This window comes from Limulus polyphemus, unplaced genomic scaffold (assembly GCF_000517525.1).
Source record: "Limulus polyphemus unplaced genomic scaffold, Limulus_polyphemus-2.1.2 Scaffold111, whole genome shotgun sequence".
Classification (NCBI taxonomy): Eukaryota; Metazoa; Arthropoda; class Merostomata; order Xiphosura; family Limulidae; genus Limulus; species Limulus polyphemus.
Window position 1 is genome coordinate 1,102,467 of NW_013665721.1, and position 27,269 is coordinate 1,129,735.

General features: G+C 34.2%; 1 protein-coding gene across 6 annotated transcripts in view; it reads right to left on the reverse strand.

Annotated features, from left to right (window-relative positions):
* The window catches only part of LOC106471374 (sodium channel protein para-like), a 98,311-nt gene that overhangs the window by 67,901 nt on the left and 3,141 nt on the right, over nt 1–27,269 (reverse strand). For all 6 annotated transcript variants that reach the window (XM_022400823.1, XM_022400817.1, XM_022400826.1 and 3 more), the window contains exons 2-7: nt 27,203–27,205; nt 23,379–23,754; nt 11,409–11,614; nt 10,574–10,702; nt 9,399–9,490; nt 6,651–6,848 (exon numbers count right to left, since the gene is read on the reverse strand). In XM_022400823.1, the coding sequence (XP_022256531.1) occupies nt 6,651–6,848; nt 9,399–9,490; nt 10,574–10,702; nt 11,409–11,614; nt 23,379–23,708 (955 nt within the window). In that variant the 5' untranslated portion in view covers nt 23,709–23,754; nt 27,203–27,205. The remainder of the gene's footprint in view (nt 1–6,650; nt 6,849–9,398; nt 9,491–10,573; nt 10,703–11,408; nt 11,615–23,378; nt 23,755–27,202; nt 27,206–27,269) is intronic.

Here is a 27,269-nt window from a genome sequence, read left to right on the forward strand (position 1 = left end):
TGAAGAAAACAATGTGACACTGGGGCAATTGAAATATGAAGATAAGCATCTGTCTCATCGAAAGACCCAGGGAAAAATTCATCAAACATAAGAAGTCAAAACTTAAAGTCCAAACTGATATAAATTTGTGATCAAGCACAATCAATATTTTGTAGTCACATGAAGAATGAGTTAAAACACACGTTTTTACACTAGAATTTCAATCGAGAAAGTGAGGATTGTGCTTGAATAGTAGAGGGAGCTAGCTGTGCTAATACATATGGTGCAATATGATTGGTGGATGGTAGTCACATGATCAGCACATGTTCTGAAATGGTGTGAAAATGAAGGGGTATAAAAGACTGGTGCACTGTTAGAAAATTTTTTGTTAGCAATGCTTAGAGGGCAAACCAGGATTGAGACAGCTTTGGGTGATAGGAGGTAGTACCATTTCGGAAATCTCTTAGTTCAACACATCAATACCTTTGCTTATTATGGAGATGTACTTGGTATGTTCACTATTTCTATTCCAAGGGATCATATAGATATACTTTGATAAGGATTTTTCAAACCGAATCCAATGATATATGACTTATAGCACTGTTTTTTGATAAAACATACAATAAATCAATTAAATGTAAAAATTTTGATTTTTTTTTAAATTCCAAATTTTCCATGGTTTCTGGTAATCAAAAATGCCTGATTGGATAAGAATTAATATTTTATGCTTAAGTACAATACAAAAATTGAATAAAGACAGTTTTTGACTTTCAAAAGATTATATAGGAACTATATTATACAAGAAAGAAACAAGGCGTACATATTAAACAACTTTTTTACTGGTGTCTTTGCTAATGAAAGGGAAAAAGTAATAGCCCATTTGATGAATTTGGTTAAAAATGGAAAACATATTTTCTTAAGTTATAATGGTGTTTAAAAGAAAGCAGCTTTAAAGATATTTAGGAAACTTTTTAAGAGAAAAACCTCTGACCCTGAGAAGATTTTCCCAGAATTATAAAGATGTTAATTTTAGAAATAATGGATATAAGTTTCATTACTTAAAAACTGCTAATGTGAATCCTATTTCAAAAAATAAGGGGGTGAAGTTTACACTCCAGAAATCACAGGCCTATCAGTTTGACTTCTTATTACCAATTAAGATGTTGAAATTACTGTCATATATTGTTAAGGAAATTTTCTAGAAAAGTGACATTTAGTAAACAATACTCAGAATGATTTTAGAAAAAGAATTATATTTATCCCCATTTCATTAGGTTCTAGGTTAGGGAAAGAGAAAACATGTGTATCTTGACATTCAGAAATCTTTTGATGAGGAGCTTCATCTTGCAAAAGGTTGATTGGGAGAAAGTTAAATCAATGATTGGAATAAACACTAAGGCAGTAATATATCCACTAATAAATTTAACAATTATCCTAATATTCAGAAATATGTTGACAATCTTAATGAGTGTAGATAATGTAGAAAGTTATGAGCTCTTGGATACAATTATAAAAATTTTGATTCTAAGAATAAGAAGGTTATTGAAACAGTCTGTCTTTTTGAAAGGACTGTTTTATGGTATTGTACATAGTTTTGATTTCCTTATTACAGTAACGATATTGGTACAGTAGAGAGTGCTTAGATGAGTTATTTGAATGATTCTGATTCCCGTTTTTAAAAAATCTGAGCTGTGAATAGTGGCTTAAAATCTTGGATTTGTAGGAAAAATAAAGATGCCTTTTATTATGCATTTGAAATTGTCAGTGGTCTAGATAGACTGCCTAAATGAATCATTTGAAAGATAAGATGATGAGCTTACAAATTTAATCTATAAAGGGTAATAAACACATGTATTGAAAGCCAGATAATTACTTGCTCTTTGAAAGAATTATTCTTCTGGAATATGTAATACAATATGATGATGTCTGCTGTTAGTTTCATTAAAACTTTAGTTCTGTAGACATATGGTTGAGATGGGCTGCATTTAATTTGTGATAATTGCTTTAGTTTTACTGGATGGAGATGTAACCTTGATGGAGCAAATTACCATCTGTCACCATGCTTTACCTTACTTTCTTAAATGGATTAGTTATAAAAGGGACATTACTGAAAGTATTCTAAGTGCTGGACTTATTATAGTATAAGAATTAATAATAATATCCTTCACCAATTGACGTTTTGTAATTATGTTCAGTTCATTCATATGAATCATCAATAAGTTATGTTATTAACCTAACAGTTATTAAACAGTTAAATTCCTCTTACAGACACCAAATGAAGAAAAACTGGAATACATTTATCATACATGTATGATAGTTAAATAGACTCACAGGGACATTTTGTTTTTTGTATGTTTTTTGGTGTAAAAATAGGTTGCAATGTGATATGAGGCTTCCATACTTGTAAAAACTTGTTTAATACTGAAAGACAACACTTTGAACATGTGTGACATGTAACCTTCATATTTCCAATATTGATTGAGTGTTGTTGTACCTCACATAGGACAATACAGAGACTGAAAACACTGTTAATGGTAGGAATACCCAATTAATGACAAAAGGAAGAGTGGTCATAGAGGCTTTTTGATGTTTGCCTGTTACTCATAATTAAGACTAATCATTATTAACAAATTGTAGTATTAAACTAAAATATTTTTATATATATTAAAAGTGGTACAATTTACTTTAAAATATTTTTAAGAATTCAAGTTTATCAGTACTACATTTAAAAGTTAAATTAATAAAGATATAATCAAACCCTCATGTACAGTCCTAGTGAAAGTCATGTTCTTGTTGTGAGGATAGTACTTTTATTTAAAGTTGTGTTTTATTATAAAGAAATGGTTGTTGCACATACCACAGTTATTTTTCTAATTGTCTGAATCATGAATATCCATAGCGTGAAATTTTTTGTTTGTTTGTAGTGCCATTCAATAGATAGTGCAAGAGTTTTGGTTACATACATAGATACTGACATATAAGGTACGTCCATTCAGTTTAGAAGATAGTTTTGCTTGTTGAGTAGTTACAATTTGAGGATTGCAACAATGAAACTTGACACTGAAATTAATAAAGGACACATAATTTCTCTACAATTACATAATAAACTTCTAGCACAACTTTTATGAACAGTCTAACAATTCATAATGCAATCAACCAAGTAAATAATAAAGCAAACTTATGGATCATCAACTTGAATTTTTAATAAATTGATTACAAGAGGTGAGGTGCTGGATGACTGGAGATTAGCAAATGTCACATTAATTTTTAAAGGGGGAAATGAAATAGACAATGTCTAAGTAATTACCAATAAGTTAATCATACTTCAGTGATGTTGAAATTCCCAGTCTATAACTAAAGAAATTCTACAAGAACATTTGAATAAATTTCATATTATCACAGATAGTCTGCATTGATTTATTAGAAAGGAATGATCCCTTGCTTTATTTGAAAATGTTGCATTTAATGTGAATATGAATAATTTGGTGAAATTAGTCTACTTGGAATTTCAGAAGACTTTTGATAAGTTGCACATAAGACTTCTTAGAATTATTGCTTCTGTTGGGACACAGGATAAGCTAGCATACAGACAACAAGGAACCACTTAGTCCTTCAAGGCTATCCTTTCACACTCACTTTTTAGAAATGTAAAAATTTAAACCCTTTCTTTACTTATTAGAAAATCCTCGATTCTTCTCTTAAACTCTTGTAAAGTGCCAGTTTTACTACTACCGATGGCAACTCATTTCATAAGCCAATCAGTTTGTTAGAAAAAATAAAACTATCTTAAGTGAATCCTAGCCTGTCTTCTCCAAATACTTGTGCCCTTTCACAATAAAAAATAAAACACAAAGAAATCAGAGACCCTTATCCTATTAATCTGTCTCATATCTTTAAATTTCAACAAGATCATCTCTTACCATTTATTTCTCAAGATAAAATAAGTTGAGATCTTAACCTATAACTATAAGATAACCCTTCCATGGCCACAATCATCTTATTAAACTTCTTATAAACCCTTTCCAATAAGGCAATATCTTTTCATAGATAAGAAGAACAAAACTATACATAGAATTCTAAGTGAGGCCTATCTAGAGATTTTAAGGGCAATTCTTATTACTCCCTTTAAAAATAGGTAAAACTTTAACAACTATTCAATCCTAAACACCTGCCTGGTATTGAGATAGCAAATATCAAAGAGTAAGATTCTCTTATCTGATCTTTGACCACCTTTAAAGCCCTGGAAAAAACCTTATTTGGTACTTGTTGTTTATTTGTCTCTAATTTCTGTAGTAGAAGCTACAAAATTAAAAAAAAGGCTTAAGAAGAGACTGGAAGAGTACTTTAGATACTAGGGTTGAATTTAAGAAAAAGGGGTTTCTATATTTAGTTTGGAGTAAGGTTGTAGTGGAAAATGGAAGAGCCTAACTAATCCAAATGGCTCCTTATTATCCCTTGGAAATGAAATAAATGGTTTTATACCTGTTACATAAAAATATTTTCATTTTGTGTTAGTTAATGTACTACATACATCTGTGAGAATCCAACAGCTTCTAGTATAACATAACATTCAGAGACAATAAGGGACCTTTTGGTCCATCTAGGCTGTCCCATTAACTAAACTATAGAAAAAACTCAAAGCCAGCCCTTATAATTTAAATATTTATCAAGCCTTCCCTTAAAATCCCTTCCATCACACCTGAAGGCAACCAGTTCAAATTGCCAACTACACTATTAGAAAAATAAAATTGTCTTAGCTGAATTCGATTTTTCCCAGCCATAATATATAATTGTTTCCTCTAGTCCTTCCATTCTCACCATTAATTATGAAAAAAGATAATACATCAACACTTTTAATTCCCTTAACAATCTTAAACACCTCTAGATCTCTCTACTCTTCTCTTTTCAAGAGAAAACAATTTCAGAGGGGTCATAACCAGTCCTTGAATGACAGTCTTTTCATACAAGGTGTCATCCTAATAGCCCTCCTCTGAACCCTTTCTGACAACTCAATGTCTTTCTTAAGGTAATGAGTCTAAAACTGATCACAATACTCTAATTGTGGCTTATACAGTTAAATTATAACTTCTTTAGACTTGAATTCAATATTTCTGTAGATACAACCTAAAATTCTATTTGCCCTACCACTCTAAACAGCACATTGATTGATTGATGGCTTAAGAGACTGATCAACCAGAACAAGAAACTTTTTTTTCTTTCATAACACTGTTAAGGGTATTCCCATTAAAATTATACTTATAATTCAAATTATGAAAACCCACAAACATTTATTATAATTAAAAGCCATATGCCATCTATTCTCTTAACACACCAAAAGATTTAAATCCTTTTGTAAAACAACAGCAGCATCCTCACAGCCTTAAGTAACTTATTTACCATTCCTTCATCTGTGTCACTGATATAAATCAGAAAGAGAAAATGTCCTAACACTACTAAGCCTTGAAGTACCCCACTTGTGACATCAATCCAATTGGATTATTAGGTTAAAAAAATTGATGGCACAATCTATAAAAAATGATGATTTTAACTCTATGACACAAGATACTATACTTGCTTAGGTAGTGGTAAAAGATTCTTAATTATCCTCCCTATAGTCCCTTTAAAAAGGTGGAAGAAATATGACAGTTAAATAAAAACTACTTTACCATCATGTATGCTGATTCCGAGTATACATTATTTTTGCTTTAGCCTTCTTGTTAGGGGCCTGCTAAAAATACTTGCTATTTTTAGAAATATTTTAACAGAGAAACTTTTGAGTATTAGTGTGACTTAAACTTGGGAGTAAATGTTAATCTACAAATTTCAAATATTTACCAAATTAAGCATCATTACAAACTGTATATGATACACTTCCAAGAAAAAAAGCGAGATGGTATAATTTTATTTCTCAAAAGTAATTCATATGTATATATTCTACAAATATGAAGAATGGATAGGAAAGTATTCATAGTGAAGAAAATAGTGCAGGAAAGATGACAGAATCCACTCTATATTTCAGAGAAAGTGGTTTATCAGGAAAGAGCTGTTATTTGCTGCATACAGATTTTGTCTACTTTTATAGGCTACATTTCTTCAGCAAAATCCTTAGGGACATATACTTAAAATATCTAATTACTAAATTGTGAAAAAGAATTGTTTAATCAGAGCATTATACTAATATATTTGTAAATATGAATAATTTGTATAACATTGATCAGCACTATATAACATAAGAATAATATTGGAAAGAACGCCAACTTATGATCAAAGACAACAGTGGTGGATCTAGTATTTTTAAAATGGGAAGGCACGATGATTCTGAACGTAAACGAGGAATTTTCGAGACTTCCCAGGTAAGAGTTAAATGGGTTGTTTAGATTTGTTATAATGTTTGCTAGATGTTGTTGTTATTGCTTGTTTTTAATTTAATATGAAATTTCACTACATTCTTCCCTCCTCAAAGGTCCAATTTTTGCAATTATTTTGATTGATTTTCAAAATGGGGGAGAACACATGCCCAGTGCCCGGGCCTATATCCGCCCTTGGACAAGTTAAAAACTGATTACATGTTATGACATGTAAAGTGAATAATACAAAATTCACAAAGCTTCATGATTATTATTCTGAACATGCTCAGAAATCACCAAATAAACAAGGTAGACAATACTTACTTTCATTATTTATAAAAATTGCATATTCAGCATGAGATAGGTTGGCAGGTGGAATTTCAACACATTTTTGAGTCAGGACACCCATATATATTTGTAATCCCAATAAGGCAAAAACAGATAATGAGAAGACTGTCAGAATAATCACATCCTTAAGATTCTTCACTGACTCTATCACTGCACCAACAATGGTCTTTAGACCTAAGAGATAACATATTAGGAATTAAACCAAATAATTAAGAACTAGCTTAAGTAAGTTACCTCTTAAAGACATTTACTTAATAGTAAAATTATTTAGGCTACAGGTGTTGTTTCACATACTTACAACTCTGTATAGATTTTTGAAATGTAGGAAATATAAATGAAGTATCTTGTGATAAACATTTGTTTAAATTACAAATAAATATTTCAATCACCAGTAACTCCTGAAACCTGTAGCATCATCAAAATTACATATTACACCTTGATTAAAATGCTTATACTGATATCAGTAGATATCAAAGAGTTTCTTAGTCATTTTTTAAATTTATGTGCCATTTTTGATTCAAAATGGTGAAACTTCATAGAAAATATTCTATCATTCTACAGAAATACAATCTCAGATTTCAATGGAGTGGGAGGAGTAGCTTTTATTGGAGGTCCAGGAGAGATAACTCCCAGAAGGTCTTGTTTTTTTTTAAGGTTAAAATGTAAAAATCTGTTTATTTTGGGAGCATTTGCTCCAATTTCTTGTATTACCTATTACTATTAGCTTTACACAAAATTCATCAAACAAACCTATATTACTTGCATCGAAAGAGCACAAACTACATATGGTATATATAATGCATTTTTCCACTGATTGGAAGCACGAAAGGGGGTCTCTCGGCCTACCCAACTGGTGTCCCCTTTAGTTATTCTTGACAATACCAATATTTTCTTAAAAGTCACTATATATTTTGTTTCTATCACCTTCTGAAAAAGAACTAATTTTTAGTAATACAGCCACCATAATGTTACATTGCGTCTCCATTGGATAAATGTTCTAATGGTGTTTGTCACTGTTAATGTTATTTTGTGCAAGTTTAAATATATTACTATTAGTGTTACTGGTATTTGTGTTAATTAACCCTAGGTTAAGGTCAGAGCATTAACTTACCGAGTCGGAACTAGCTATCTAAATAAAGATGATTAGATGTTAGACTAGCCTCAATGTTTCAATGTAATAATTATTGGTAAAGCTTTAATATGTGGCATGTATCTAATAAAAATATATTATATTCGTTTGTGGAAATTAGAAGTCTTGTCTTTATCGGAATTTGCGCGATGTAAAAGGGTCAGATTCACAGATATAAATAACACTATTGGCCAGTCACTATTCTTTATCATTGAGGAGAATGTACGCATGCGGCCGCCATTGCTTTGTGTTGAATTTAAAACTGGCAGACAATGTAAAATGGCTGAGAGTGATAGTCTTTCGTCCAAGATACGAAACGAAAGAACAAAGGGAACACAGTGCTATGCCATTAACTGTTACACATACCGTAACCAAGGCGGAGGATGTTACATTCCAAAAGTAAGTAAAACATTTTTTTCTATAATATGATATTATAATCAATGAGTAGGCAACATCGCCGTGGACATGGTGGCGACATCGAACTGTCATGGATGTTTACATCTAGTTTCAAAGTATATATACGAATCTTTTTTGAAAGGCATTTGACTTCCACAAGTCAGCATGATAGTTTGACAGCTTTTGATCTGAAGTGCTAACAATATTAAATACTTACATAAGTTAAAATAATCATCCACAACATTTAATGTCGCTTGCTGGCCAGTCAGGCTATAAAGAGACGCCGCCAAAACATACACCGTTTACAGATACAAGTTCTGTGTACATGCACTTTGATGCTATCACTGTGTGTCAAGGTAGAAGATTATTAAATATACCACTTCGCATAATGAATGAGAGAGGAAATTTGGGTTAATTTGTATGACTTAATACAAGTCTAGTTTGATCAGTGACGTCATGGCTTATCCGGGAAAAAATTAAAACATAGGCCTATTACTGTCAAAAGACTCATTCTCAGAATTACATGAGAGATTAAATTTTTGAAGGTGGCTCCTTCAGCTGTCAGTGTTATTATACTAAATAATCAGTATGTAGTACAAGTGGCTCAAAATATTTTGTTTTGCATGAACCAATAAACAAAAACAACACATTAATTTAACCATGGGCGTTTGCAGGGGGGACTTGCCCCCTGAAAATGAAAAACATAATTATTTTTATATTCATTGAACTTATTTATATGATTTTTTAAATTCAATTCCCAATTTCAAACTACTTTGCTCTCCCTGGCGGCCGCTTGCGCATGTCGAAAATCACGTGACTTCCAATCTAGTTGTATTTATATCTATGGTCGGGTTCATTTCGGACCTATTCCTTCTTGTGGAAATTATGGATAGTTTCATTTGGTTGTTGTTTAATGGGAGATCAGGTACACCTGGACCTCTACATCCCTCCTTGACTACTGATTTAGCTCTTGAGTGTTGAATGAACTCACGTTAATTCTTCAGTAGAATATGGCCACATTTTTATTTATTTTGCAGCGTCTGTTCCAAATAATGCAGAACCCAAAATACACAAAACTTTATGTTAAATAAAAACAAGTCGGACAACAACAAACTAGGATATTCTTTATTCAGACTTTGAATACTCAAATTTAATTTCAAGGGTAAGTTTTAGAGCAACAGATATGAAAAGTAAAGTACCTGGAATAATAGCTACTGTTTTTAAGGCTCTAAGCACACGGAACGTTCTGAGGGCACTCAGGTTTCCTAGTTCAACACCCATTGTCAGATACCTGTTGAGATTGGATGAAATATTGGAAACTAGTTTGATATAATTTCTGAGATAAAATAAAGCAAGTAATTCTCTGTAGATCATGGAGTTATAAAATCATCTCTCGAATTCGGTTCCTATATAATGCATCAGAAAATGTTACCATTTTTTGTATAATTTTGTAATGTCTGAACAGCAATTTTGAATTATTAATTGGGTGAAAAGATTAAAGAGTGTGCTGTTATAAATGAGAGAATATTTTTAAAACACGAAAGGTTATCAGATAGAAAAAAATGTCCACTGCTTTGTAAATTTTGTTCTAAATCCGAATACTAAAAAGTTTAAGACAAAAAGATACCCTTGGTTTGGTCAAACAGTTCTAAGATCGCATTAGCTGCTAATGATGCTGTACTGAAATGATAAAATAAAGGATCTATAATGTAAATAACAATTTATAAACGAACAATAATCATATGCTTTAAAATTCAGAAACTCTTGAAGAGATTCGCAATCTATGACTCAATAAATAATTTGAAAAGGTTCGGAGTTATTACTGAACAAATATTTCGCGTGTATTAATACAAAATTTTGATTTTTTGATACTCTATAAATTTAAATCTAACAATTCATAAGCAGTATTTAAAAAAACAAAGAATGATGAATTGTGTCTCTGGAACTCCTCAGTTTTCCTTCCCTAAGGATATCTTATTATACAATTTTGAGTATGTTTTTGACTGCGAATATTATTTATTCGAATACTTTTATAAATTCGAGTAATTTTATTAATAAGTTGCTGAACAAATACGCAGATATGAGATAAAGTAAAACATGTAAATTGCCAATTCACTACTACAAAACAATAAATAAAAGAAATTATATAAATATTAATATAATTTACATCTATACAAAATAAAATAATATATAAATGGAGGGAAGCAAATAATTGTTATAAATATCTGTTGTTTGTTTTACACTACAACAGTTAACTATAAAAACATCTAAAATAGAATCGCAGTTTATAAAGTAGTTGAAATGAGTATAAATTGTATTGATGTTCTCTTAAACAAGTTAATAAACAAAAAACACATTAAAATCGAGCACTTACGCTAATGTTATCACGATGAAATCCAACCAGTTCCAGGGATCTCGGAGATATGTAAAACTTTCAAGTATAAAACCACGAGCAATTACCTTAACAACAGATTCAATGGTATAGATTGTGGTGAAGATGATTCTAGACAGAAAAAAACAAAACTCATTTTTTTCTCTTGATATCTGTTTATGAGAATAGATATAAGTAACATTTTTTTCTCATGTAAATATGTAAATCGGAAGAAATATTTCTTGATTATTTCAGGTAAAGCAACATTTATAAATAAAGATAACTTATCAAAAATAATGTTCAGACATTGGAAATCCTTTATCGTCTGTTTTAAGTTTTACTTTGTACACCGGAAACGTTATTTAATTTTACATATTTTAAGTTACAGCACTGTAAAACATCCATCTTTGTAGAAAGTGATTTTTTCGGAAATGACTAAGTTGGATCACACATTCTGGTAATTCTTAGGGAAAGAGACTTACTGCTTTGTACTGTTGACACAGAAAATATTGATATATTTTTTGAACAAAGCTCTAAATATCTCCTTGTTATTTTTTTCAAACCCTTTAAAGTATTATTTATATTATATACGCAAAATAATAATTGCTAATGTATAAAAGTATGACTTCGTTGCATTTTTGTTTGGATAAATTAATTAATTTTACACATATATACACACTTCTGATCACCTGGCCAGATATCAGTCATGATGGTTTTCTGATTTTACTGATAAATCAAAATACAGACAATGAGAAAGTATTGACAAAGCACGTTATAAATTAAAGCTATTTTAAGTAATTAGAAACTATTGCAAAGAAATAATAATAATGTTACTTACTCGGACTGCTCTATTTTTTCGTTAGAGGGCAGGGTCATGAGAACACAGTTAACGAGGATGGTGACAATGACCATAAAGCTAAAAAGAGGATGGACGAGCACATAGATGGCAACACGACGGATGGGATTGAAAGGACTTAGAATCCACAGGGCGTTGGTACTACTGAACCGGAAGATATCTTTACCTTTACTGATGACTACAAACGTCTGTAAAAGACAGATTAGGAAAACAAAAAGGTCAGTGAAAAAGAAACATTTTTTTTTTTACTGAGAATGTAAACAAATAACAGTTAACACTAGAGATGTATTTTGGAGACACGGGCGTCGAGAGCCAGCCAAGGACCCGGAGTCAGTAATATCATTGCCCACCCTTTCATTCTCTTTATTAACTTTTGTTGACTTTTCATTTAAAAAAATTTAGGTGACATTTGTCTTCATGAATCCATGAAAAAGCAGTAACCATTTCAACTCATTTAGGAGTATGCATTTCTAGTGAGTTTTGGAATATCCCACTGCCGGGCCCCTCAACAGGCCCCGGGGCAACCCCCTCCCCCTTTCGCCAGCTTTGTTTGGAAATACCTTACCTTTCGTTAAGAGACATAATCAAAATCTCTAAATTGTAAAATATAATTACTGTAGTTTTTTGTTGGTTAGAAATAAAACTGTTCCAGTTTATTGCTTGAAGTATAATTTTCGAAGTAAATAATAGAGGCGAACATCTCGTAAGATTCTCTGCTTTCGTTAAATATCTCTTTATTGGGAGCTCAACACAACACACGACAACTAATTTTAAAGAAATGTCGCGAAATGTCTAAAAAAAGATAGTATAAGAGTAATATTAGATGAGTATTTTACTACGTGATTTGGAAACCTTGTAAAAAACAACTATCAAATGTTCTTATACAAGGAAATGCTAAAACTAGGAATATTAAGTTATAAATAATATTAATTATAAACTGCTAGTTACTACGAGAAGCTTTTTGTTCAAACCCATAACACTTCTTATCGCTTTACATAGGGCCTGGCATGACCTGGTGATTAGGGCGCTCGACTTGCAGTCTGGTTCGAATCCCCGTCCCACCAAACATACTCGCCCTTTCAGCCCTGGGGGCGTTATACTGTGACAATCAATCCCACTATTCGTTGGTAAAAGAATAGCTCAAAAGTTGGCGGTGGGTGGTGTTGACTAGCTGCCTTCCTCTAGTCTATCACTGCTGAATTATGGGCGGCTAGCGCAGATAGTCCTCGTGTAACTTGACGAGAAATTCAAAACGAACGAACGAACGCTTTACATCTGATCCAGGGTTATCACATCTTAGATTGAAATGAATAGCATATTTATAACTTTAACAATGTTTCCACCAAACCTTTTTTATTCATATCTAACATTTAAAGACAATGGAGCCTCCCAGTGGCATAGCGGCATGTCTGTGGACTTACAACGCTAGAAACCGGGTTTCGATACTCGTGGTGGGAAGAACACAGATAGCCCTTTGTGTAGTTTTGTGCTTAACTTCAAACAAACAAACAAAAGACAATGGGCTCTCCGTGCTCTGCCCACCACGGGTATCGAAACCAGGTTTCTAGCGTTGTAAAAATATGGATAGAAGTCATGAAAGTAATTAACTAGATGTTAATAACCATAATTAATTATTTTCATGCAGAAGTTTCCCTAATATATATGATAACTGTTTAGGTTTGTTCATTGTCTCATTAGAAAAAGTCTTGATTCAATATCAGAAAAACAAACATGTTACCATTGGTGTCTGTTTGGTTTCAACGCTATTCTCCATTTGCGCAGCACACCGCGCCGCACCAAACGATAAACACGTCAGTGTTATAGGCATGCTTACATTCTTCTTAGTTTCATTATAAAAATGACACCGTGTTCACCTGCATTAGTGTAAGATTAAATATCAACGTGAATGAAAAAACTCCAAACAGCAAGAACATTAACTCAGTGTGATATAAGTGGCCGTAAAAATAACGTAAACATATACTAAATTAAAAGTATTCATGAAAACAGAGAGTAACATGAAGTATTTGCAGCTGAGTAAACCACAAGAAACTAAGAATTTAGAGAAGAAACAAAAACACACACATACACGCAATAAAAACGTTCTTCAATTTGAACGAGACGAGATCTAAGTATTTTATCTTTTTACATACAGCCTGGTATAACCAAGTGGTTAGGGTGCTCGACTCCCAATCTGCGGGTCGCGGGTTCGAATGCCCGTCCCACCAAATATGCTCATCCTTTCAGCCGTGGAAGCTTTATAATGTGACGGTCAATCCCACTATCCGTTGGTAAACAAAGTAGTCCAAGAGTTGGCGGTGGATGGTGATGTCTAACTGCTTTCCCTCTAGTGTTTCACTGCTAAATTAGGGACGGCTAGCGCAAATAGCCCTCTTATAGCTTTGCGCGAAATTCAAACCAAACTTTTACATATTCGTGTCAAAATATAAACGAATCTAGATTTGGAAAAACGTAACCTCTTGGTAACAGGTTTTTTGAGCACCACAAGTAACTGTTTTTTCATTATTGCCATTTCTTCTCCTTAGTTATAAAATTTTAGGTTTAGCATAAACAGAAACACAGTTGAACATTTTCAGTATTTGTTTGTGGCAGTTAATAACAAGAAAATCATCAACTCGTCAAAGATAGCATAACATACAACCTTGATAATTTTTCATTTATATAAAAATATAACTATTTTGAGTAAGTATTCTTATCTTATAGCATACACATATAAACACATGTGTGTACGTGAGTGTCTATAACATTGCAAAAGCAATTCACAATATCACTTAGACGAGTAAGTGAAGCATCCTAACACTTAAAATATCCTTCGTTTCGAATAACACATTGGAAGACTTGCATCTAGCTGGTTGGCTACAAACCTCTTACACCCAGAAAGAATATAAAGTGTGTGTATAAACAAAACATACACAACACAAACTCTCATACTTAAACACTTAATAAACTTTCTTTAAGTGTAAATCGTTATTATTGGCTTAGCTTGGCTGAGCGTCAGAATAAATCTTGGAGGCATTAGGATGTTTATTAACACTAGTTTACAGCAAAGGGGTGAATGTAAGAGTCGAGCTAGATGTACAGGGCATTAAATCCCAAATTTCCACACATGTTCTACTACGGTAGGCACGAAAGTCAGGAGAGTAATAGGTTCCAAGTGCACTGAACGTGACCCAGTGGTTGGTGTACCAAAACTGTGAGACGGAGGGTTTGTAGTTAGCGTTCTGTTGCCTCCAAAAACGCATTGCGCATTTAGGGCCCTTGGGTGCGCTATAAGAATGAAAGTCAAATTCCATTATTCAGTCAGACAGTTCCTATAACAGCTGGCTGAGGGAGTTGTTGACTAGATTTGGTTTGGTTTGTTATAGATTTCACGCAAAGCTACATGAGGGCTATCTGCGCTAGCCGTCCCTAATTTAGCAGTGTAAGACTAGATGGAAGGCAGCTAGTCATCACCACCCACCGCCTACACTTGGGCTAGTCTTTTTACAAACGAATAGTGGGATTGATTATAACGCCCCCACGGCTGAAAAGGCGAGCATGTTTGGCGGGACGGGGATTCGAACCCGCGACCCTCAGATTGCGAGTCGAGCGCCCTAACCACCTGGCCATGCCTGGCCTGTTGACTAGATGACAGTTCCTATAACAACTGGCTGTGGGAGTTGTTGACTAGGTGCCTTCCAGCTGAAAGGTAATTTTATACATCTGGAGCTCACAGTTTATACTAAAGATTATTTCTAACCAACCCGTCGGAGCTTAAATGCATAATTCGGAATTATATATTCAATTTACTTTTATATATTTGGAAATGAAGAAAATATAATCTTCAGGGTTCACCCTACTCCCCTCCAGGTGGCTCAGCGGTAGGCCCCGAGGGCTTATAACGCTAAAAATCGGGTTTTGATATCCGCAGTGATCACAGCACAGATAGACGATTGTGTAGTCTTGTGCTTAAAAACAAATAATCAGGATTCATAATAAAAACTTATAGTTTCTGCATTACATTTGTTCATTAGTTATAATTCAGCGGTACTATCAGTATTTACTTGATGTTATTAGCCATGTTTCAAAATCGTACTGTATTTACAAAATTTAAAAGTTCTTTCGTTTCTTGTGGCTTCCTATGCGAAAGGTAAATCTTATAGCAAGAAACCATAAGTTCTGATACGAAAGGCATCTTTGGCAGTGACTTGTAAACATTTGTGGAACCATAAAGGTCACTATGAATGACCACTTGTTGTGGCACTTTTGTCTTGGTCTGCTTTTTTAAAATTTATTTATATATTTTTGTATTAACCAATTGTTTAATTTTATTCTTAGGGATAATAATAATTACAAAGTCTTTTGAAGTTTTTTTTTTTATCATAAACAATGTTAATACGTAGATTTATTTTATGCTATTTATGATCATAAATACATAGGAACAAACAAACAACAACAAAAAAAAACAACAACAAGAAAAGCGTGATAATAAAGTGGTCATTCAGTTTGAAGTTTGTGACTCCAAATGAAATGAAATTCATTTTATGCATCATAGAACATTTAAAAAGAATAAAACAAACCCATATATTGGAAAACGCTTCTTGACTACTCCAAATTCATCTCATATATTCCTCGTATTTCAAGCCCTCCTCAAAATTATATTGCTTAGCTATTTGGATATGCCATTAAGTAGTTTGGTTTGTTTGAAGTTAAGCACAACGCTACACAATGGGTTATCTGTGCTCTGCCCACCACGGGTATCGAAACCCGGTTTCTAGCGTTGTAAGTCGCAGACATACCGCTCTGCCACTGTGGGGTCCAGTTTGTTAGTTTGTTTGAAGTTAAGCACAACGCTACACAATGGGTTATCTGTGCTCTGCCCACCACGGGTATTGAAACCCTGTTTCTAGCGTTGTAAGTCAGCAGACATGCCGCTGTGCCACTGGGGGCCCAGTTTGTTAGTTTGTTTGAAGTTAAGCACAAAGCTACACAATGGGCTATCTGTGCTCTGCCCACCACGAGTATCGAAACCCTGTTTCTAGCGTTGTTAGTCCGCAGACATGCCGCTGTGCCAATGGGGGGGCATTAAATAGTGTAAGAAGATGTATTATGCTTAAAAAATAGTGCGAACACTCAAAACTGTGGATTTGGCATTATGGTAAATTAAGAGAAAAATTCAGGTATTTTTTAACTTTTATATGTTAGTAGACTTTTTTGTTTTGTTTGTTTTTCTTTTCCAGAAATAACACTATATAAACTCCAAATATTGAAATAGAATATAATCTACATAAAAGTATCTTATAGCTGCAATGGTCAAGTATACTATAAGGATTACTGATGATCATCATATCTGCGTAAGAATTTGTTTATATACAACAGTACCCTCTCGGACAAAAATTAAACGTACGCCATTTTGTGTCTGCTGATCTACTGACCCGAAATTTGTTGTCAAATCGTCAGTTTTTTTTTCTGTGTATTTCAATGAGATACTACTTGAATAATAACGCTGATAATAAATTTTGCCAGCCCTCCTTTCTGATAATGTGTTTATTTTACTTACTTATAGTTTCAGAGAATACGATTTTTTTTTCAGCAAGAGTAATAAACAGGTCTAGCCTTTCCAATGAAAAATCATAAATTTTATACTTTAGTCAACACTTGCCAATATCATAAATGATGACTCAAGGAATCGCCCGAATTCCACACTGTGGAGGTGGTTCTGTTTATTTTTTTGTTTTGGTGAGAATAGATCGCATTAATGATCATCTAGGGTCAACAATATCAACTCAAATATTGACCTGTTGTATAGTTAAAACACATGGGAGTGTTTTGTACATGTTCTTGCAACGCCCTCTGCATTAATGAAATTGATATACATTTATGTTATTGTGTAGACAGTGGTGGCATGAAAAGTTCATTTATTATTGATGAGTTTCCCAGAATATCTCCATCGAATGGTTTAACGGATTAATTTAATGGGGTGGACTGAAATGATCATTAAAAATTACACCACAATCGCTATATTACCAAATGCAGCAATGTTTCCTGTTAGTTATGTGTTGATCTGTGTTTACCATATCTATATTATTAATAACTTGTGTATTGTCTTACTGTAACTTATTTCATATTCATTTTCATTTTTAAGGACTTAAATCATTTAATGATGTGTTGTTGTTTTTTACCCCAATTTATGTGAAGGTAAAAAAAAATTAAAGGCACTTCATGTGTTTGTTTCAGCCGACTTCTTTGATTGAAACCCTGGACTAGCCTAGTGGTTCATGGTTCACGTTCCGTCTACAGGAATGGCAACGTACTCTGCACTTGAGATCGTTGTTGTGTTATAAGAGTAACAGCCAAATCCTACTATTCGGTTGGCAAGAGTAACTCAAGAGTTGGCATTGAGTGCTGTTGAATAGTCAAGTTCCTTCTAGTCTTCCAGTTCAAAAGTAGGCACGGCTATCTATCTAGTAGTTATTTTGATGATAGAAATTTCTCAAGAAATAATTAATCATAAGGCTGCTCGAAGATTAAGCAATCACTCTTCGCCCCGCTAGAGGTATTGATGAATTTAGATCGTATGAATTAATGTTCTTAGAAGCAAATTGTGAATTATTGGGAAGAGTTAAGGTTTTAACTAAAAGGTAAGAAAAATCTAAATGAGGTGTGAAGGCGACAGAGGTGGAGGCAAGGCAAGTCCGGGCACGCAGAGGTGAAGGAGAAGAAGAGAAGTCGACTCAGACAAACTATCGTAACAAACGGGCCTTTTCAGGGCCTGGCCGGATCAATAAATCCAAATGCCTGAAAATTTTGGTGTGTGTGGGAAACTGGAGAAGAATAGGCACAGCTACTTGCAGATAGGCCTTTTATGTAGGTTTGAGCGAAAAGTCTAAAACAAATAAAAAAATTCCCTGACGTCAATCAACTTCGATATATACCTCCCCGTTGTCTGCTAAACCAATCAAAAGACGAATGTCATCTTTTTACTGTAAAGTTCAATATTTCAAACATTTATAATACATAAACTCATATGTGCTTTAAACGTCTACAACCTTCAAATCACACTTAGCTCGTTCAACGCAATCTTAAAAAAAAAGTAATTTCCAATTAAACCGATATAAAACAGATACAAATTCCCCCTAAAAACATTTTAATTTCATAAGTTAACATCAACTCCTTATTAAAGTAAGGAAGAAAAACAAAACAGCTAAAAATTGCGTTTCAAACACATAACTTGAACAAAATTACAATGATAAAATAATAAAGTTTTTATACTTTTATTAATTCCCTATGACTGGTTTAACTCTGTATAACATGAAGGGTTAAGTGCCCCGTTGGGTCAACGATATATTTCCTAATTTTCAGTTGTAAACTCCGAGACTCTATTCCTCATGGTGGATAGAGCGCAGACAGCCCATTGTGTAGCTTTGTGCTAGAAAGTCAACAATAAAGGGTCAATGTCAACTTATAAGAATTATGCTTCATATCCCATGTTACCCTCGGAACTACTTATTATTCCAATGTCTATTATAATTAGTTTGATCGCCATGGTTATGTATTATTTCCTGATAGCGCAATTTTTATTGCCACAAGCTTCTGCGATAGACGACAAAGTCAATCTTAGACCAACATCTTGTCAATCTTCCCACAAACACTCCACTGTATGCGGATGTCGGCTTCTAAGATTCTAAGACAACATTCAAGCAAACGAAAAGCCGATAGATGAGCAGTCAGATAACATTACAGGTATGTCAGAGAAGAGGATGGCATGAACACCAGTTTCATTCACTATGATTCGCAGAAGCGCCATTGCAGAATTAGACGTGTGACCTGATGCTTTATCCTGTAAGATTACCTTCTTGGTGTTCTGACCATGCACTACAGGATTTTCATCTCGCATAATTTGTGTCAATACTTTCTCTAGGGAGCAAATAGAGCTTACGTTTGCTTCACTGTGTATTTTTTGAAGTTTAAATTTTCCATTATATAAGCAACTATAAAGCCAGACAAAAAACTCGGTACTATGTTGTAAGAGCAGAGCGTGACCCTATGGTTAGCGTGCCGGACTGAGGAATTGAAGTCCCGTGTTTATTGTTATTGTTGTTTTGTTAGTGCAAAGCTACATTCTGAGCTATCTACTCTCTTTTGTTTGCTGTAAGTCCGTTGACTTACCGCTGACTCACTGGGGGAGGATCCCACACATTATAACTGCGTTCTGTACTTTGAGGCTGTAGGTGCGTTATAAGAGTGGGGATCAAATCCCACTATCCGATGCGACAAGAGCAACCTTCCCTCTCGTCTATCACTTCAGGCCCGACATGGCCAGGTGGTTAAGGCGCTCGACTCGCAATTTGCGGGTCGCGGGTTCAAATCCCCGTCACACCAAACATGCTCTCTCTTTCAGCAGTGGGGACGTTATAAAGTTACAATCAATCCCACTATTCGTTATTAAAAGAGTAACCCAAGAGTTGGCGGTGGGTGGTGATGACCAGCTGCCCTCCCTCTAGTCTTACACTCCTAAATTAGGGACGGCTAGTGCAGACATCCCTCATGTAGCTTTGCGCAAAATGCAACAAACACACACACACACACCAAATACATATCTCCTCCTCAAATATCCCGTTTCTTGCCGCATTCGGTCAATTATACCCAAGCCTTTTCCAATGTTGCCACAAATTTATATCTTCATGTACAAATTATTTTTTGTACAGTTTTCTGCGGTTTGTCTTTCAACTCGTGCACTCGTAGTTTATACCTATTTACAAGGTCAAGAGCTTTGTGCATTATCTCGTGTACCGTCGAGACATGAGTATCTTGTTACCAAAGGTTTTCCTGGGCGACTAGTCTGTGAAATGGTACTAACAACCCTGCATGTATAGATTTAACATCCACGTATGACTGTACTTATCTTACGTTGTCATTGTTATTCACTAAGCTATAGATATTACCTTTTGAGGCTGGTGGGTGTTCCTCTGGCATTACATCTCTTTGCTATATCAAATATCTTTCCTCGGAAAGACATGAAATATAATCATCCAGCCGACATTGCATTTCCAAGAATTTGCCGTAATACAAATATATTTAGATTCTAAATAATGTCGTCCGTGGTACTACAGCTTGCACCTGCGTGACAAGTACAGCATATGCAAATCGTTCTTATAAAGTGTGGTTAACACTTCGTGGTGTTATAAGTGCTGTTTGGTATTAAAGGGTTGTCTCTTGATATCAGAAGTTTGTTTCCAGAAGAATGTGCGTTGGTAAGAATTTATTAAATGCGAACCCGAAACTCACGATTTAAACAATCTGGTTGTGTTGCCCCCCCCCCCAGTTATTTACTGTTTAAAATCGGGTTTCGATACCCGTAGTTAGCAGAGCACAGACAATTCACTGATGTGTAACTTTGCGCTTAACAACAACTAAACTGTTCGTGTTCTTGGCTTATCTGAGACAGCAATATTAAAACTTAATGATGAAAATGTTCATACAAATCAAATATCAAGAATTCTCAGCTAAAACCACGTAATTTCAGTTTGCTTAAGTTTTCGAAAATTATCATCAGGTCATAGAGTACACTATATAAGTTATAAGAAAATTAATAAAGTGGAAGTTTGTTTGTTCTGTTTTGTTTTTGAATTTCGCGCAAAGCTACACGAGGGCTATCTGCGCTAGCCGTCCCTAATTTAGCAGTGTAAGACTAGAGGGAAGGCAGCTAGTCATCACCACCCACCGCCAACTCTTGGGCTACTCGTTTACCAACGAATAGTGGGATTGACCGTCACATTATAACGCTCCCACGGCTGAAAGGGCGAGCATGTTTGGGGTGACGGGGATTCGAACTCGCGACCCGCAGATTGCGAGTCGAGCGCACTAACCACCTGGCCATGCCGGGCCTCTGTTTGAAGTTAAACACAAAGCTATATAATGGACCGTCTGTGCTCTACCCACCATGGGTATCGAAACCTGGTTTCTAGCGTTGTAATTCCACAGACGTGTCGCTGTGCCACTAGAGAGCATTTAATAGACAAATATATGAGTCATAAACAGTAATACTCTCCTCAACAATTATAATTATATTTCATAAAATTACTCGACTAATGTTTGAGTCATAAAAGTAATATAATCCAAAACAGTTATAATTATATGCTATTAAATTCTCTATTGATGAAAGTATTCTATCTAACCTAGTTGGATTTTTTCGGGATCTGCATAAAAACCCGTCAGATTTGTACAGATACAGGCCAAACTGCAATTTGCATGCATTCATCTCGGGGCTGGCATGGCCAGGTGGTTAGGGCGCTCAACTCGCAATCTGCGGGTTCGCCCTTTCAGACTTTTCAATCCCACTATTCGTTGGTAAAAGAGTAGCCCAAGAGTTGGCGGTGGGTGGTGATGACTAGCTGCCTTACCTCGAGTCTTACACTGCTAAATTAGGGACGGCTAGCCCAGATAGTCATCATGTAACTTTGCGCGAAATTCAAAACAAACGAACGAACGCTTTACATCTGATCCAGGGTTATCACATTACAAACAAACAAGCATTCATTTCGACAGGCCTTAGAAACAAATACACGTGACGAGAAGCCGCTAGAAAATGAAACAGTTCTTGCTACTCGTCAATTAACATCACACGGATAATGGTTCTGAATTCGTGGGAATGGCCTAGTGGTTAGGGCATTCGACTAACAACCTGCGGATCGTGGGTTCGAATTCCATCACCGAATATGCTTACCCTTTTAACCGTGGGGGTATTTTAATGTGACAGTTACTCTCACTATTTGTTGGTAAAGAGTAGCCCAATAATTAACGGTGGGGGGGGGGGGTAGTGTTAGCTCCAAAATTAGGGGCAGCTAGTGCAGATAGCCCTTGAGTAGCTTTGCGCGAACAAACTGATCATGTGGCTCTATTTCAAAAAATTCGTCTGATTTCAGCATAGAAATCGGATAAAAAAGTTTGGGTTTATAAGCACGATTTAAGTAGCATGTTTTAAATTACATAACAAATTGTGTCGTAATTTGTAATTATGCAGAAAATACTTGAGTATTTCGCTCTACTTTAAATCTTAATTTTCTTACATTTGACGTTGTTTAATATTAAATAGGGGATGTAAAATTATATACAAAATAATTAACAAGTATAATTGTTCTCCTCTGTTTGATCTTCTCAAATAGTCTACCAGAAAGTTACGTCTAGAGCAAATAAAATTGTTTGGGGCAACAATTTGGTACCTAAAATTTACTAAAAGCTAGGCTGGTTATGCAAGTTTAATGAACCGAAAATTTTATATGATATCACATATTTCTTATTATTCCGATAGGATAAAAAAATACTTTTTTATTGTCTTCATAACAAGCTGGTTAAAAACAACAACAACAACAGACGAGTTTTAATGACCTACTTATTTTTTATCAATGGATATTCGTTTCTCTTACATCTGTTCAACAATTGTCATGCAAAAAAAGGGGACGGACTTCTTTTATATTCTTTCAACATATATTTTTTACTGTAATACAAGGATGAGTTTCCCATCGAATAGTAACATAATGTTTTTTCCCAAACAATCCAATGTAATATATTAACGAGAATGAATATAGAACTAGGAAATGCTTTAGTGACAAAATACCACTAGAACATTGACTAATAGGAAAGTCTTAGTTAATTTATAGCCTATTGTTTTATTTTACAATGCATTATATAAATCACTATGATAATGCAGTACCTCATTTAATAATTTATTTTTTTTCTCTCTAATGACTTGTATTACTACATGCGTGGTTCTAGAACAAAATATATTCAAATGCTTAAATTATTAAAGGCGTAACGTAACTGACACGACTGGCTTAAAACAAAGGCCACTAGGACACCTCCCATTCAATAGAGAAACTAGGGACCTAAAATAATACCAAAAAGATAACAAGATATATAATTGCAACATTATGAATGAAAAGACACATAACTTACCATTTTGTTTTTGTAGAAAGGATCTATGTCCTCAATAGGAGTGGCAATCAATTCCGGAGGCAACTCTGAATGCAGTGTCTTAGGCAGGGGCATGGCAGCCTCTAATATGGGGTCAGGCTTGAGGATCTCCTCCGCATGGGTGGGAATGTACAATTCGGTGTCCCCCAAGCCTCCACCTGTCGCCCCCTCCTCCGCTCTCTGAGCTAGCTCCTTCTTCCTGGCGGCCTCTTCTGCGATACGAGCCTCAATGGCCGCCAAGGACTCCCTCGTGAAGGGACGGAATATGGGCTGCTCCTCATCTGACTGTTCCTCCGACTCAGCGGAGCTCATATCGACACGACCTAACGAGCCTCAGACGGGGGGACAGCGACACAACCTGAAAGATACCCAAATTACGTCTTTATACGAAGTATAAGCAATAAACAAAACACATGCGATAATATAATTTGTTTCACAAAACGTACTAAAGAAACAGATAAGTGTGAAAATATTGAAAAAAAAGCAGCTTTGTTTTCAAATTAATCACAAAAAGAAATATCTACATATTCAAACGGTTAGTAATTACATAACTTTATAACAAAAACATTTATTCATTTAAACTTTTAGTAAACTAATAATTCTCGTGTACTCATCGACAATTTTTATATGAATAATATTATACATCAGTAAACTGTTTGATGTCATTGGTCCTTGCTACTTCTCTGTTGGGGAAACATCTTCCAGACTTTTTAATAATTTTCACGAAAGAACAAATTAGGCACTAAACTGATGTATGTAAAAATTCGAAAACTGACTTTATACTCTCCGCCTTATTTAAAATAGTGTCGTCAATAAATAAAAAAGAAAAGCACACTAGAATCTTACTAGTGGCTTCTATCGACTTTGATTTCACGATTTATTAGTACCTACATAACTATATATATATATACTGCACTGGGTAATTAACTCACAAATAATAATTAATGTTATTGATGTTTGACGTTAAGCCTTTTTATTAATTTATTTTTTTCTATTATGAAATGTGATGTGACGCAGACAAAACAAAACAACTTCAGTATATTTAATTATTATTGTTAAATTAGTTGTTTGTTTGGGAAAAAAGTTGAAACGCGTAAAAATGCATTCTTGATAAAACTAACTACATCATTGGGTATAAGTTATACTTTCATCAAATATTCATCTAGTAATAATGTGTAAGCTATGGTATATACAATGGTACATCAGATACATTGTTAAAAACGCTCATAAATTTGTTAAAAGCTGATCATTGAAAAGAAAGTCAATTACAGTCCACACGTGCACATGTACATATATATGAATAATTTAATTCTCTAATTAGTTTTTACCTTGCGATTTTGAAAATCTGTTCAGCTGATTGTTATCTTTACTGTTATATTTGACTTTGCTGTTTTAATTTTCTATTTTATTGCTGTCTTTGATATTTTTGTCACGTGCTAGTTGTATTCTCTATCCTTTTTCGAACATTTTATCTTTTAAACAATGCGGCTAAAAATGTTATATGAGACACACAATGAGCCCAATAACAGAACTGTATACGAAACACGCGCATGTCTAACATCTGTATATGTACCACAATACCATTGATGAAGAAATCACACACATAATCCAATGTTTTACTAACAATGACCAGCTACTGTCCAAAACAGTAATATAAATCGCAAATGAATTAAAGAACACAGACAAGGCAATATTTACAGACAGATAAATCCACAAAACGTACACACATGCCCACCAAATCTAATTATAAAACCCATTCCTTCTGTGCAAAATTTTAGCATACTCCTTACAGAAATCAACGCGACATAACAAACCGATTCCTGCTCACTCCAGAAAAAAAAAGAATCAAACACATGCTAAGAAAATTGTACAATGAACACAGCCTTCCAGGAAACATTTACAAGATACATTACAATCTGCCCAACATTTTTACATAGGTGAAAGAGGACGCAAGCTAGACACACAGATAAAAAAACACACCATAAACCTCTCTTAAGTGCGCATTTACAAAATACATTATAACCTGCTCGACATTTTTACATAGGTGAAAGAGGACGCAAGCTAGACACACGGATAAAAAAAACACACCATAAACCTCTCTTAAGTGCGCATTTACAAATACATTATAACCTGCTCGACATTTTTACATAGGTGAAAGAGGACGCAAGCTAGACACATGGATAAAAAAAACACACACACACCATAAACCTCTCTTAAGTGCATAAACACAGAAGAAGAAAAAAAAAACAATTATCAAATGTTTACGTAAAAAACATCACCGTCCTAAAACATTAACCAGGCGTTAATAAAACAACTAGAGAAGCCTTACTAATTAAATCTAACGAATTTACTGTTAACAAACACCAAGGCGTTAATTCTGTGTGTACTAATTACTATTTTTTCAGATTACTTGCAATCTAACCAAACTTCTGATACGCACACACAACTAAAACACTGCCTTTATAAGCGGTTAGAAATGTATGGAGCAACTAGCTTTTCATACATCATTATTTAAAACTGAAAAAGCTACGACACATTTCAGCATAAACGTTGTGTATCCTGACAACGATCTCATCAGCGACTGAAACGTCGAACAAAACTTTCAGAAAGAAAAAAAACACTACAAATATGTGAATTATTCAAAGATATATTTATATATTATCAATTTATTTAATGACTTACAAGATACATTGTTAAGAATTAAAAAATTATACAATCGTGTATAATTATAGCATTTAATCAATTTTAATCAAAGTGATACCTTAGCAAAACCTTCGTTAAAACATTCACAACGTGTATTATCAGTAATCACTAACACGTGCTAAGTTTATATAACCAATATAGGTTAAAAGATCGTTGTCCATTTTGTTAACATTTTAAACAGACAATTCTTTCTTTGTGCTCATACTTTAGGCGTGTAAAAATCGCAGAGCAAAGAGCAGTGAAACTTTATAAAAGCTTACAAGGGCTCAATAGGTAATGAAATGGACAGACACTTTTGTTTTATCAAGCACGAAAAATGACTTATGCATAGTAAACAATGACATTTATATGTTTTTTTTATTTGGGGGTATAAGGTGGCAAAGAGTTAGTTTGGGGGCAGAAATATTAACATTTTCATGTCAGTAGGAACTACAATGTAGAGAATTTAAAAATTTTTAAATACTACATCTCAGATGTGGGCTGCTGGAAGGCCGAGTTCTCCATTGTGCAGTTTTTCGCTACCTCAACCACCGAAAATTTGGAACATTTAGAAAGAAAAAAAAAGAATAATGCAGCCTCAGCGTTTTCAACAGGCGGACACATTTTCTTCTGCCCCTTCCTCCCCCCCTTCCACCCTGTGAGTTTCCATATTTCGAAAGCATTAGGTTTTTAATATCAACCTTGGCTTCCTCAGTGCTTGAATATCATATTCTACAAGGAGTAAGATGGATTTTGTTCAACACCCTTTAAGGAAGAGGTGTGATTTGATTTTCTTGGAAGAGATGACTTCCCCACCCCACACCATTTTATGGTATGATGAAAACACAAACTGTCGTAACAGTTTTATTTTATTTCTTTCCCTATGAGCCTTTGAATCATACAAGTCTCAAAAAAGCTGCAAAAATCACAATGGATTTTCGTTATATCATGTTACATTAGTTTCATTCTGTAACTTCCAATAAGAAGCTGTGTAACACACTATCCTGTGTTTTATCACATAATTACCCAAAAAGCTTTGAAATTTCATGAACGTTATTAAACCTTGAAAGTATATACATGTATGTTATTAGACAGTTACTGCAACGAGTGGACTGTCAGCTAACCAACTTAAACAATAATCATACTACATATAAATTAGAACGAAATCCTTCTGCTAATTAATGTCAACAA